At 41.5% G+C, this 15,540-nt stretch overlaps 1 protein-coding gene across 1 annotated transcript in view; it reads left to right on the top strand.

Annotated features, from left to right (window-relative positions):
• SPG7 (SPG7 matrix AAA peptidase subunit, paraplegin) overlaps positions 1-15,540 on the top strand; it is an 898,665-nt gene that overhangs the window by 231,161 nt on the left and 651,964 nt on the right. The window contains exon 3 of the mRNA XM_044081590.1: positions 9,141-9,230. Coding sequence (XP_043937525.1) covers positions 9,141-9,230 — 90 coding nt within the window. The remainder of the gene's footprint in view (positions 1-9,140; positions 9,231-15,540) is intronic.

Raw genomic sequence — 15,540 nt, 5'->3', positions numbered from 1 at the left:
TAACAACGGATGCATCAGATTATGCCTGGGGGGTCCACATGGCAGGAAGAGGCATTCAGGGCACCTGGTCCACAAATCAAATGTTTCTACATATCAATCAAAAAGAGATGCTAGCTGTTCAAAATGCCCTGACAGCCTTCAAGGACCTAATTCATCCGGGACAACTACTGATAGATAGACGATACCAGTGTCATGTGGTACATAAACAAGCAGGGGGGGCACGCATTCTTACCCCCTTTGCAGACTAGCCATGGCATTATGGGACACAACATTGACTTGCCAAGTTCATCTGCAGGCACAATTCCTGCCAGGAAAGGACAATACTCTGGCAGACGAACTAAGCAGAAACATCATGGATCCCCATGAGTGGCACTTGGATCCGCATGTCTTCAGCATAACAAAGAAATGGGGTCTCCCAGACATAGATCTATTTGCCTCCCTTCACAACTATCAACTAAAATGATTCTGCACAAGGACTTATTGCAGACAAGCATGGAAAGTGGACGCCTTATCTTTCAACTGGAAAAACCTATCGGTATATGCCTTTCCTCCACTGCCTCTCCTCCCCAAGGTACTCCTAAAGGTGAGACGAGAAACCAAAAATGATTCTTATTGCCCCAGACTGGCCTCGCCAGTACTGGTATCTGATCTTAAGGAACTGGTCTCAATGCCTAGCCTGGACCTTACCTCAAATACCTCGCCTACTGTCCCAACAAAGCTATCGGATTCTGCACGGCCATCTCAGGACTCTAAACCTGGCAGCATGGTGGATAATGTAGCCATACAAAGCACACCTCTCAGTAAAGCTGTGATGGATGTCATTTTGGAAGCCAGGCCTAGCACTAGAAAATCCTATGCTGGAAAATGGAAGAGATTTTGTGCTTGGAACCAAGCTTAAGGAACTGACACAGCTGTACCAAATATTCCTCAGATTTTGCAATACTTAACTGAGATGCTGGACAAAGGCCTATCTTTTTCATCAATTAAAATTCATGCCTCTGCTATTTCGGCTCATTACAATACAGAGCCACCACTCTTTTTTTCTCATCTTTTATTAAGGCAGTACCTCAAAGGAGCCAAAAATTTAAGGCCTCCAAGGAGATCGCCAATGCCTGCATGGACCTCAATTATGTCTTGGAAAAACTCACCCTACCTCCTCCTGAGCCAGCTGCTACTGCGGATATAAAGTTTTTATCTTGGAAAACTGCTCTGCTCCTAGCAATAACTTCTGCAAGACGAGTGACAGAGTTGCAGGCTCTCATGGCTGTGAAACCTTTTATCATTTTTTATCCAGACAGAGTCTCTCTGAGGACAAACACTACATTTATGCCTAAGGTGGTGTCCAGTGTAGCCCTTAACCAAACTATTCATTTGCCAACTTTTTATCCAAATCCACAGAACAAGGGGGAGAAAATTCTGCATTCTTTGGACGTACACAGACAACTTAGATTGTATTTGGACAAAACTAAAGTTTTCAGAAAGAACAATTACTAGTGGCATATATTGCAGGATCACAAAGAAAGGTGATCTCCAAGCAGACTATTTCAAGGTGGATAGGTCGCTGCATTCGTTTCTGCTACTCTCGGCATGGCAAGCCAATGCCTAAGGGCATTAGGCCACATTCAACCAGAGCTGCAGCCACTTCTAAAGCCTTTCTCAGGGGAGTACCAACCAAAGACATTTTAGCGGCTGCTACCTGGAGTTCATTGCACACCTTTACAAAGCATTACAATCTGCCTCTTTACTCTAAATCCAGAGCAGGCTTTGCCACTGCAGTTCTGCAGGGCCTCATAGCCGCTCCTAATGCTGTTTAGCTCCAGCCCCCCCCCCCCCAACCATAGCTTTGGGACTCTACCCAAATGTAATGACTGCAACAGTAAAACACCAAGAACATAGTACAGTTGTGTACACTAACCATAAATGTCGATGTTCAAGTGTATTCACTGTTGCAGTCCAGGTTACCCACCCACCATAGTACAGATGTCCTTCAAGGATGCATCTGCAGTCCTAACATATGGGTTGTCCTGCCTCAGGCAGCCCTTCGGTCGGCCGGATTCCAAAGTCTGGGTCTGGCCTCGGCTGATGTCGCACTTCACCCGACGTCATAGCTGCTGTCAATTGGGTATAAAGGCATCAGCCGACGCCATTTTCCTCCGTCTTTCTTGCCGCGCGGTGCCCGAAGCAGAAGCTGTTCGCAAGTGCCAGTCGGTCAGAACCAGAGATTACTACTACTGAAGACTTCTAAAAAGCTAAGTACCCCGTTGGGGACTCTTTTTCTTGCCTCAGCCGATGTCAGAAAAAGTAAATAACTGTTTAACTTGTGGGAAACAAATACCTCATAAGGATTTCCACTCTTACTGCCTTCCTTGCTTAGGCCCAGACCACGACGTAGCAGCTTGTTTAGCCTGTGCATCCTTCAACCGACGGACACTTAGGCGTCGGTCGGAGTTTGCAGAGGAGTTTTTCGGCCCCGCTTTTGCTTACAACATGCCGTCGGAGACTCCGACTTCACAATTAGCTAAAAAGCGTAAGGAAAAGGACCGACACTCGCGGTCCGCGGTTTCGGCTGAAACCACGGCTAAGCCAACCGCGAGTGTCTCGGTTTCGGCTGAAACAGAGTCCACGGTTCTTCCTTTGGCCAAAAGCATGCCTACTACAGCCGAGGCCTCACACAACATGGCTGAATCTGCTACTGAAATTCCACCTGCAGTTGCAGGTTCTCAGGATTTATCAGATACTATTCCTTTAGACATATCGACTCCTGAACGTGGAGCTGCTAGGCCCCCTGCATCTATGTCTATCAAGGCTTTTTCTAGGGCAAAAGCAGCTAAATCTTCTAAGGCTTGCCTACTAAAACTCCCTCACACAGGCCTACCTCTAGCTCACAAATGCTCAGCCTGGCAGAGGATCTCCTTTCTTTGATCAGCGGATCCCAACCTCACCCTGACAGGGCCTCTCATCCCCCTCCAGAGAAGAGGCCTAGAGCAGAGCCCCCTGAGCCAGTTTCTACAGATTATTCCTCGGATGATTCAGAAAGTTCAAATCCTCCAGAAGGCCCTTATTCTCCATATGAGGACTCTGATGCAGAAGAATCCATTCCTTCTGCCTCTCTTCCTGAGGAATTTTCATTTGGGGAAACCTTGCATGCTATGAGAGAGCAATTTCAATGGCAGGGCCAGGATTTTTCAGATTCAAGGAAAAGGCTAAGGACCTTTTTACATTTACCACAGCATAGGCCTTTAGCCATTCCTCCAGTATTAACAGTTGTAGATGATGCATTTAATGATGCTTGTACTGCCCCTGACTCTCTTCCCCCGGCCCCTGCTAAGCCCGACAGATACTACAGGGTCCCGGACACACACCATCACTTGTATAAGGCTCCTATTGCAGATCCTGAAACTATTTCACAGGGCCCCAAAGCTGTAGCAGCTGCCAAAAAACCCCTCCCCTCTGAAAGAGAATCTAGAGCATTAGAGAGATGGGGTAAAAAAGTTTACACCTCTGCTACTCTTTCGGCTAGGGCCTTAAACTGTCAATTCCACATGATTCAGTATCAGGAATTTCTGTTAGATCAGCTAAATAAAAACCTGTCTTCTCCTGATCCTATAGACCGTAAGTCACTTCAGGATTTGGTACATAACACTCAGCAGGTCAGTAACCACTCCTTAAAATGCGGCTATGATGCACTGGAGGCTTCCTTTAGATCAGCTATGACTGGTACAGTGATCAGAAGGCATGCATGGTTAAAAGAGCAATCCTTACCAGACCATGTGAAGTCCAAGCTCCTAGATGCTCCCATGGAGAAACAAAGTTTGTTTGGCTCCCATGCACAGCAAGTGTTAAAGAAGGTGGAAGAAAAAGCAAAATCTGTCCAAACAGTCAAGGATTTCTTACAGGTCCAGCCTCCGAGGTTTAGTAGAAATTGGCCTTCGAAGAATTGGTCCTTTCCAGACACCTCCAGAGCACAGAGAGGCAGAAATAGGCGCCCAAGAGGAAGAGGTCAATCCAGAGGTGCCTACAGGGGACGTCAATGGCAGCCTAACAACCAGAGAAGTACTGCCACAGATCCAGTTACTACCACTTCCACAGGACAGTCACAATGACTTGGCTCTGATACCGCCTACCAGGGAACAACTGGAAGCACCCTTAGGCGGAAAGCTAGCCTTATTTTCAGTAAACTGGCATTACATTACAGGAGACAAATGGATTTTACAGACAATAGACAAAGGCTACAGGTTCCACTTCCATACTCTGCCAAGAAAAAGAGGAATGCCAAACCTGCCACCAAACCAAAAAACAAACGCTCTAGAACAAATCAACCACTTACTAAGGATGAGAGCTATAGAAAAGGTACCGTCTATGGGATGAGAGCTATAGAAAAGGTACCGTCTATGGAACAAGGGCAAGGATTTTACTCCAGACTTTTCCTGGTACCAAGAAAAGAAAACCAATGGAGACCTATTCTCGACCTGTCCGCTCTGAACACACATCTCATTGTTCCAAAATTCAAAATGCTGACTCTACAGCAACTTCTTCCCATGCTGGGCAAGGAGTCTTGGCTGGTGACTCTAGATCTCAAGGAGGCATACCTGCACGTCCCTATACGACCAGATTGCAGAAGATACCTCAGATTTCTTGCAGGATCAGAGCATTATCAATTCTCAGCATTGCCCTTTGGCTTATCTACTGCGCCCAGAGTATTCACAAAATGCCTGGCATCAGTAATTGCTCATTGCAGGCTTCAGGGAATTCAAATTTATCCATACCTGGACGACTGCCTGATACAAGCGGACAACAAGATCAAATTAACAAAAGATTTGGAAAAGGTTATTCACCTACTGCAATCCCTGGGATACCCAGTCAACATAAAAAAGCCAAGGCTGGTACCATCCCAAAGGATAACATTCTTGGGTGCAGAACTGGACACATCAAATCAAATGGCATTTCTCGCAGCAGAAAAGCGAAAGCAACTACCACTCTATTTCATGGCATTAACAACGCAGAACCAGCTTACAGCAAGAAAAGCCCTGCAAGCCCTGGGGTACATGGCATCCTGCATAATATTGATTCCACATGCCAGACTACATATGAGGAGGTTGCAATGGTACCTAAGGAATTTATGGTCTCAGCACAAGCACAGCCTAGAAACCCAAATTCCAATAATTCCATGCCTGAAGCAAGAATTCATGTGGTGGGCTCAGGCCTGTCAGTTGAACAGAGGACTACCTTTCCACAAACCTCATCCAAGTCAGACTATCACCACAGACGCCTCAGACCTCGGATGGGGGGCACACATGGTGGACAAGTGTATACAAGGCCTATGGACACGAGACCAGCTGAACCTACACATAAATCAAAAAGAGATGCTGGCAGTGAAACAGGCAATTCAGGCATTCAGACCGTTTCTTCAACAGGGTCATTTGCTGATAAGGACGGACAACACCACAGTCATGTGGTATATCAACAAACAGGGAGGCACACACTCATATCCCCTATGCCGGATGGCTATGGACCTGTGGAATGTGGCCCTGAACCTCAACATTCAGCTCCAGGCCATATTTGTGCCAGGAAAAGAAAATATATTAGCAGACACCTTAAGCAGAACTACCACGGATGCCCACGAATGGATGCTGCATCCAAACATCTTCAAAACCATAACAAAGAAATGGGGGCTCCCAGAAATAGACCTGTTCGCATCCCCACACAACCACCAATTGAGGAAATTCTGCACAAGGACATACCACCCTCTTGCTTGGAAGGTGGACTCCCTATCCTTCAGTTGGGAAAACCTGACAGCATATGCATTCCCACCTCTTCCTTTGATGCACAAAGTGCTACTGAAGATCAAAGAAGATCACCCAAGGATCATCCTGATAGCTCCAAACTGGCCGAGGCAGCATTGGTACCCGCTACTGAGGAGTATGTCTCGGGCACACACATGGCCTCTACCTCTAGTTCCTTTACTGCTAACGCAGAACAACTTCAAGATCCTGCATCCAAACTTGAAAACTCTGCAGCTAGCTGCTTGGAATATTACATAAAACAAAATAACCCAGATTTATCTCAGAGGGTTAAAGACATTATCCTGGAGGCTCGCAGACCCTCCACAAGAAAAACTTTTTCATCCAAATGGAAAAGATACCTCATTTGGAGTGCAGCAAAAGGAAAAAATGTATCATTAGCAAACATAGCAAACATCCTGGAATATTTAGCAGAACTTTTCCACAATGGCCTGTCTTACTCCTCCATTAAAATTCATGCATCAGCAATTTCAGCAGAATACAACATGGATCCTCCAGTCTTCTCTCATCCTCTACTCAGGCAGTTTCTGAGAGGAATTAAAAATGTAAAACCTCCAAGAAAGCCACCTTTGCCTACATGGGACCTTAACTTTGTGCTAGAAAAGTTAACACTTCCCCCTTTTGAACCAGCGGCAACAGCAGAATTACAGTTCTTATCTTGGAAAACTGCTTTCCTGCTTGCAATCACTTCAGCAAGAAGTTTTTCTGAATTACAGGTATTAATGGCAGTACAGCCCTTCCTTATCTTCCATCAGGATAGAGTGTCCTTGAGAACTAACCCTACTTTTATGCCAAAGGTGGTCTCCAGGGTATCATTGAACCAAGCAATCCACCTACCAACATTCTTCCCCAACCCACAGAACAGGGGGGAAAGACTACTACACACCTTGGATGTGCACAGGCAATTGCGCTACTACCTGGACAGAACCAAGAACAATAGAAAAACTGACCAGCTTCTGGTAGCATATGCAACAGGAATGGAAGGAAAAGCAATTTCAAAACGGACAATCTCAAAATGGATAGGAAATTGCATTAGATTTTGTTACTCTTTTCATGGAAAGACAACTCCAGAAAACATCAGACCTCACTCCACAAGGGCTACAGCCACTACTACAGCTTTCTTACGAGGAGTGGCTACCAAAGACATTTTAGAGGCTGCTACTTGGAGCTCCGTGCATACATTTGCCAAGCATTATAATCTACCTTTATACTCCAGATCCCGGGCAGGTTTTGCTACTGCTGTTTTGCAAGGGATCTTAACTACACCATAATCATCTTAGTGCCTCCTCCCCCAGTTTGGCTATGGTATTCTACCCATATGTTAGGACTGCAGATGCATCCTTGAAGGACATAGTACAGTTTTGTACCTACCATAAATGTAGATGTCCGAGAGGTATGCATCTGCAGTCAGGATTACCCTCCCTCCTTCCCCTCTGTGGTACTCCTAGGGTATTTGCCCATCTTGTAGCTAGCTGGGGGAATCTATTGTGGTGTATTTGTTTGTATATATGTATATACATGTTTATTTTTGTTTGTTTGCTCTCTACTGTTTGGAATCATTTGCATTTATCCAAATTTAGCCTTCCTGGAGGGCACCTGGCATCTGGGGCAAGAAACACTGAGGAAAATGGTGTCGGCTGATGCCTTTATACCCAATTGACAGCAGCTATGACATCGGGTGAAGTGCGACATCAGCCGAGGCCAGACCCAGACTTTGGAATCCGGCCGACCGAAGGGCTGCCTGAGGCAGGACAACCCATATGTTAGGACTGCAGATGCATACCTCTCGGACATCTACATTTATGGTAGGTACAAAACTGTACTTTGTGTACACTTACCATAAATGTCGATGTTCGAGTGTATTCACTGTTGCAGTCCAAGTTACCCACCCGCCATCCCCCTTATTTCTACTGGAATTTATCTTTACTTCTCTGATCTATACAAACTTTGTGGTGTATTTGCTTGTAGATGAAGGTAAAGTTTATTTTGGTGTATGTATGTTTTATAGCCTACCCTTTTGGGGTCATCTGACCTCTGGGGCAAAAACTGAAGAAAATGGCATCTGCTGCATCTTTTATACCCCTGACAACCTGACGTCAGGGTAAGGGCGACAGCAACCGACGCAGGACCCAAGACTTTGGAATTCAGGCCGACTGAGGGCAACCTGCCAGCAGGATTACCCAAATGTAATGATTGTAACAGTGAATGCACTCTTAACATCTACATTTATGGTAAGTGTACACAACTGTACTTTTGTGGTTATAGCTGTTGCTAATCTGCTTTTATTGTGTGTGTCTGTGTTTGTGGGTGCGTGTTGTGGGTGAGTGTGATAAGGGAGAAAAGCTTGGTTGTTAAAATAAAAGTTACAGCCAAAATCATGCTTTACAAACATACTACTCAGTGTATTCAGTGGCTTGGTGTAGATAAAGATTCAAGAGGTCAAAGGAACTTGAAGCAAATGATTTCCAAAGTATTGCTTTTGTGCATACCTAAGCAATTATATGTGCAAGGTGGAAAAGATATATAAGGAAGTGATATTTACCAGTTGAAATAAGGAGACTGGTCAGGGTAATAATTACAGTACTGAAAGCTTATTAATGGTGGAAGACTTGCCCTTATTGAGCATGAAACTTGAGTACCAATTGCAAGTCTGAGAGTACAGATGAAAATTCAGTTATGGAAATCGAGTGACAAGGTATTATGGACAGTTAAAAATTTCCAGGGGATATTGTGTATTAATGGTTAAGAAACTCAAAGCTGAAGGTAATCAGTAGTACAGTTAAATGAGACAGCCTTGTCAAGTATTTGAACAATTTTGGAAGGAGCAGAGTGTAGGTGGCATTAGTCAGTAGATATGAAAATCAGTGAGAAAAGAGACAACACATGTTAGTAATTATTGTGCTGTAAGCACATATTATGTGGTAAAATGGGCAAGTAGTGATTCAGGGTGTATAAGACTGCAGTACCATATAAGCCGTGAACTTCAGCTTTTAAGTGATTGTGCAAGATAACCCTGATGCAGATGTAGTGATCTTTTCATGGGATGTTGAACAGTTTTATTAAATGGTACTTAGCAATTCACAGGAAATTTGCTGTGCTTTTTTATAATTTCTATAAACATTAATGTTAAAACAAATTCCCGATTTTCATTTCCCTCATGATGATATACCATTGCAAGCTTATTGTAGCTATGACGAGCAAATCTTGATAAGTGTGTTTCTTTTCCTATTGTATCAGTGAGGTAAAACATTTAGGATAGATTTTCAGTGTCATACAAAATCTTGCTTACAGCGAATTTGTGTTTTACACCTTACATTTGTTTGCTTTTTTCTTCTATAGGCAGCGTTTACTATTTTAGCAGCTCAGAGTCCCGTCAGGATAAGAACAAAGATGAAGCTACCAAGGGAAAATCTCCACAGGATGAGGAAGGTACATGTAGGATGCCCAAGTCATTGTGGAATTGATTATTTTTCACTTGAACTGTGTTGATCTAGCTTGGCTGAATTAATTTCAAGATTGTGCTGCACTCTGTCACTTTATTAGTAGAAACAGTTTGTCATTTTTGCAACACCTTTTGCTGGCAGTTCTATTTGGTGATGATAGGGAGAGGTTAGATGGAAACACATAATTATACAAGTAATGTACACCTCCAGAATAGTTCATATTTAATCTGAAATTTTGAAGTGTGCAGGTAAACTATGTATTAAAATCTTTTATGATTTATCTTCAAAAATACATGTTTACAGACTACAGTAAGACTATTCATACATTACATGTGTCTGGAGAATCTTAGCCTTTTAAAATCAGAACCTTATGCTATGCTCACACTTCTTAATTAGCCATGTTTCCAAAATATTTTGTATGCATCTGCCCAGGTGATGAACATACTGGGTTAAAAACTGGTGCAGTCTGAAGTTTTTGTAGCAGCTGTATTTAAAATGCATAGAAATAGAGATTAAAAAAAAAAAGTGAAGCAAAATAGCAAGTTTTCACTACCATTGTAAGACTGCCCTGGGTAATTATAACAAAAAGACTGTTATCCAGTTAATATAATGAGTGGATTGTGGACTTTGTATAATCAAGCAATACTTAAGCTTGTATCCTTATCTGAAAAATATTAAAATGGGAGGGGGAAAAGAAAAACTGTAAATTTAAAGCTAAATGTAGCTGTTCTGCAGCAAATGGTACAACGTAATTCTTTATGACAAAAGTGTATATTCATTGTACTTGTGTAGTAAGTAACAAGAGAGATGTATACATCTGCTTTGGAGCGATACATTGTATAACATTTGGGTGATATGCTACCTGTCTTATCTTCATCCTGGTCAATTGTATCAGCAGTCCACTTCTTTTGAAGGCTTATGTTGGCCCCTTGGCAACATTTTTCTGAATCTTATTTGGTACCTGTGATAGTCATATAAAGCCAGGGTTGCTATATGCCTTTGTTTTTCTTGCTTCTTTAAGGGCATCACATCCTTTATCAGCTTCAGAGTTGTTTCATCTGTGGAGTGGTTTGTAGAGCTTGTCAGTCGAATTTTAATAAACCATGAATTTGTTCGTATCATACATTGCTGCTATTTTTCCTTTGTCAGATATCTGTGTTTAAAGGTGATAATTTAATTTCTTCACTCTTTCTAATGGATAATACTGAGTTAGAGGAGAAATTAGTTAAACCTGGTAGAGATTTGTCAGTGGAGGCCGTCAGAAAACTGAAACAAAAATCTGCTAGTATATTTGAGGTGGACATTACATCTAAACAACCCCCATATAGAGAGCTACGCAGACATTTTGTAAAGTATGAGTTTCCATCACTGACGTCCTTGCAGCCAAAAAGTTAATACCTTAGTGTCATATTCATTGGTGATTTGTCTTTGCCTTCCGAGACCATTCTTGGTACAGAGATTTCAACCTGGGAAAAGTCTGGTGTTTCACCATTACTCTACATCAGCCAATGCTCACCCTTCCTGTATTTGATCATCTTGTTTATTTCAACGTTTCTTTAATTTTTAATGCCTTTGTCAGGGCATTATTTAAGCAACAGCAGTGATCCAAGACCTTATTTACTTTGGACCAACATCAGTGCATGAATAAAATAGTGAGTTGTTAATCTTTACTGGTGCATGCAAAGGTGCTAGAAGGAAAACCGAAAAGGACACCTTCCTTCATCACATATAGTGATGAGGAAAGCAGTTTCAGTGGCATACAGAAATTAAGTCCTGATAAGGCCCAGGTGACTAGAGTTAGATTAGCAGCCAGACTCTTGATGGACTTGGCAGAGTAAGATGGGCATGCTCTTCCTGAGGTGAGGGTGCGAGTTGAATGCATGCAGCTACAGACCCTCAGAGAATTGACATCATAATGCTGCATGTTGGTGCATGTCCTAGGGTGGGCTTTTGTATGAGTAAATAATCCGATAATGTTAGTTTTTATTAGCAATGTATTACAGGATCATGCAGTCTTGGGGGGAGGGGATGTCCGTGTGAGTACCTGTTATGATGTAGATAATTTATCCCCCATCCAGGGGGTGGGGTTAAACAGATGCCTTCTTTCCCATGATGCTGGTGATGGAACAGCAAACCTTATTGCTGCCTATGTGACATAGGGTTCATATGTAGGTACTAGGCTGTTGGCCCTAGGGCCTATACAAGCCTAGCCAGAAAGGTACCCTGGCTTTCGCCATCCAGGAAAATTATTCCCCTCTGGATAGCTCTTGCCCCCATGTAATGTACTAGGGTAATTCCCTAGTATGGAAAACTAATGGACATTTTCTGATTGGGGGTAGAATTGATGGCTGGCAGGTGTGGGGGCAAAAAGGTCCTAGAAGAAAATTCTGTCAATGTCGAAGCGTTTTATTCATGGCTGGTTGAGGGTAGAATTGATGGTAAGTGTGGGGACAAAATAGTCCTAGTGATACAGAAGCTTTTATTCGTGGCAGGTTTAATTTCTCTCTCCATAGGCTTCTTCATCTCGGTCATTAGAATTTTCTTCAGAAGACCATTCCTTTACTGATACCTTACATTATGTTGGCAAATTCTTCATTTTAGTCTGAAGGAAATCTCTCTTTATCTAAAAGGAGATGTAGAGAAATGATGGAGCATCTGTGACAGAGTGGACCGGGCCAACTCTATATTATTTGTTTATGGATATTTTAAAATTTAATTATAATCTAGTTGCTGTCCCTAAGAAAGGTTTTTAAAATAATATAAAGGATTTATATTACACACAAAAATAGATCCTGTTTCCATTTCTTTATATCTTATCAGAATGGAAAGGTTGTGCCTTTAGCAAACTTACTAGTTAACAAACACTCAAGTCTATTAGAAAAATATGGGGAAAATTTTATATATGTTTTACACTAGCAGTTTAGAGCATTTAATAATTTTGCATGTATGTTATTTTGCAAAAGTGTAGTTTTACATCAGGTGCAGGATAACTTGGTTTGTTCCAAGTAGTTATGTCACTGACTGAATACAGAGGTCTTTGTTCCTGTGGATAATACAGCAGTGCATACACTAAAAGTACCTCACTGCTGTTGATCCTCCTTCAGGGACTGCTATATATATAGATGTCCTGAGAAGACTTTTTTTAGATCCGAGATTAATCTTATAATGATTTATGTTAGGAGAGCAGCCAGTGTTCATGTGAAACAATTTCTGTTTCGACCACCAATAGATGTCCACGCTGTGTATCATAAAAAAAAACTAAACTAGACCTTCATTTAAAGATGTTGAAAGTTCTGTGTTGCCACAGTGCTTTGTCTGGAAGAGTTAGGTGCGTTCTCTGTAATCATTTGACTTAAGGCCACCAGGCCACTAGGTTGGCTTGGCACGTCAAAGTTTTCCAAGCTGCCAGATGCCGTCTGCTTACCTAATAATGCACTACTCTGCCTAATGTCTCCAAATCAGAGACGCTGAAACACTGGAAACTGGAAAACTATGACTCAAGACCAGCAGTATCAGAGGCAGGGTGAGGAAGGTGGTAATATTACAGATGCTGGACTTGCTGTTCCAGATGTAGTGTTATGGTAACTGCATAACCTTTGTATCTGATAGGTGGAAATAAATTCCTAATAAACGGGGGCAAACACCAAAGTAAATCTTCCTGGGTAGTCTCCCTTATTGGGAGATAGTCTAATTACATTGGTCCCATAGAAAAGTCCTGGACTTGGATGTTGCATCCAACGTACGGTGTCTGACAGAGTATTCAAGTAGGCGCTGCACAGGTATCAAACATGGGTTGCCTGGGCCATAGTTGGAGCCTTTTCCCCTTGATGCCACTGATGCGGACACCTACTTGTATTGCAAGTTATAGCAGAATTTGATACATTTAAGACAGCTGCCTCTATATAGAACTTTTGGAAACTTTCTGACTAATGTAATTCATTGAGAAAAGAAAACTGACCCTTGTCTGGGGATTGAACCCATGACCCCTATTATTTTGTGTAGTTGTTTTTGCCACTGGACCAACAAGCAGTCTCTGGACCGTTGGTATGGTTTTGAATTTCAACTTCCTAGTTGCAGCTTTGCTTTTTTGGCAATTATTATTAAATGTACTAATGTTTGTGTATTTTTTGTCAAATCTAATGATTTGTCATTGCCTAAAATCTTAAAGGAGTTGTTGAATGTTACCTTGACAGAGAGTTATTGTAAGATTCATGTTCATTTTAATTTGTGTGCCTTCATCTTCTAACAAGACCAAAAATATGCTTTCACGTGCCAACTGCTTCAGAGTCCTGCCATACAGTGTTGAGTCTGCTTGAGGCAGCATCTAGGAAACTAGCTGACATAAAAAAATTGTGCAAATTCTTTCATGCAAGCATTGTATACTTTATAGATTTTGTAGTGTATCTTGGCAGTTGACATGCATGTCCCCAGATTTCATCATATAGTTATTCCTGTCTATCTTCAACCCAACTTTGCTACATGTTGTATATCGCATTACTTAACTCAGTGTTTTGAATGCTCTGCTGATAACTCTTTAGTCACTCCTTGCTTTATATTTAACAGTTAAAATCATTGTTGGAGTGTCTTATAGCTCGTATCCTACTTGCCATTCCTTTGAAAGTATTATGCAGGATAATTTTTACCACCTGCTCTCTACATCCTCATGTTGTATTTTTTCCCAGTAAATCAAACTTTTTGTTTTTATTATCTTCCACAACTTTAAATCCTGTTCATCTGGAATGTTTTTTTACTTCACTATTGATAAATGCAAGTTCACTCAGTTTCATCTCTTTAATACACATTGCCTCTTTTAATGTCCCCAGTGCCTGTATCAAAACATAGGAAGGCTTTCATTTCTTTTAATAATATAATCAAAAAGGTACTGTATCAAACTCCTCCTTGTTCACATCCGTTAGGTCAGACGGATGTTCCCATTTGACATAAGATTCCATGTACATTAAGTACACAATTTTCATTTGAACTTTTATTGTGATGTGTGTGTGTGTGTGTGTGTGTGTGTGTGTGTGTGTGTGTGTGTGTGTGTGTGTGTGTGTGTGTGTGTGTGTGTGTGTGTGTGTGTCAGAGACACTGAATCCACATACTTGTTTCCCAGTCACCAGTTTATTCCACAACAGTCTAGGCTTATCACTAATCCAGATAAAACCTAATGTTATACTTTTAATTGAACTCAGAAAGTGACCCAGACTATCTGCTGGACAGTGTTAATTCCATAAGGTTATCTTTTTATTTACTTGCAGTTCAACTGCTCATGGCCATTTTGCTTGCAGCTAAATGTGCTCATTTGAGTATTCCAGTGCTAGACATTCAGATACACATGCTGTGTCTGTAAATATTCTTTCTCTCAGTTTATGCACCCTTGGTTTCAGTATATATATATAGCGTGAGGATGTAGTAGTATAGAGCCCCTCTACATGGAGAAGTATGCAGGGGCTTACCCCCTTTGCAAAAAATAAATATATAAAACTTGAGCAACTGTTATTTGAGTAAGTAGACTTATTCCATAAATTCCTTCATAAGCCCAAATACGAAGCAAATATCTCATCAGCTATCCCCTTATAACATTTTTTTCTGCATCTAAAGTTTCTGTTAGACACAGATTTGATGCACCCAGTGGCACAGGTCAGATTTGTTTTCAAAACTTTTGGTACATGCAATACGGAAATATTGTCTACTTAGCTAACTGTACAAAATGTCCCAGCTTCTATATAGGAAAGACCAACTTAAGTTCAAGGAGAGAATATCCTCACATTTATCAGAAATTCGCAGGAAAGTTTAAACCAATGCTCTTAGTCAGCATACCTTACAACAGGGGGGTGATCATAATTTTAAATTTAGGATTCTTCAGAGAGCTTACTAAAATAAGAGAGGTGGGGATATTATTAATGCCACAGAGAGAAAGAATTTAAGTGGATAAATTTCTTAATAAAGTTAATGGCATTAAGCCTGTTCTAAAATACAAACCACTTTGTGTAGTATTTTTTATTTAGTTTTTAGTACAAGTTGTAATCAATTGTTTGTTGAATTGCTTATTACGTTGATTGGCTGGCAATGTGTATTTAAGGAGCAGATGCTTTGCAGTTTTTATGTATTTGATAGAGTTATACTTGAAAGCTTATATATTAAAATTTGACGGTTGAACCGTGATTTGTATTTTTTGTATTTTGCTTGGGTGTATCTTGGTTCATTTAGCTATTTTCCACCTGTTGTGTTTTAAAGATGCATTCATACCAACAGAAAGAGTTGATCCTGACAAAGTTGTGGCAGAAGGGCAAAGT

Source organism: Protopterus annectens, chromosome 8.part1 (genome assembly GCF_019279795.1).
Source record: "Protopterus annectens isolate FY-2018-M chromosome 8.part1, PAN1.0, whole genome shotgun sequence".
NCBI lineage: Eukaryota > Metazoa > Chordata > Ceratodontiformes > Protopteridae > Protopterus > Protopterus annectens.
The sequence above is the reverse complement of the archived record's forward strand: the minus strand, read 5'-3'. Positions and strand labels throughout refer to the sequence as shown.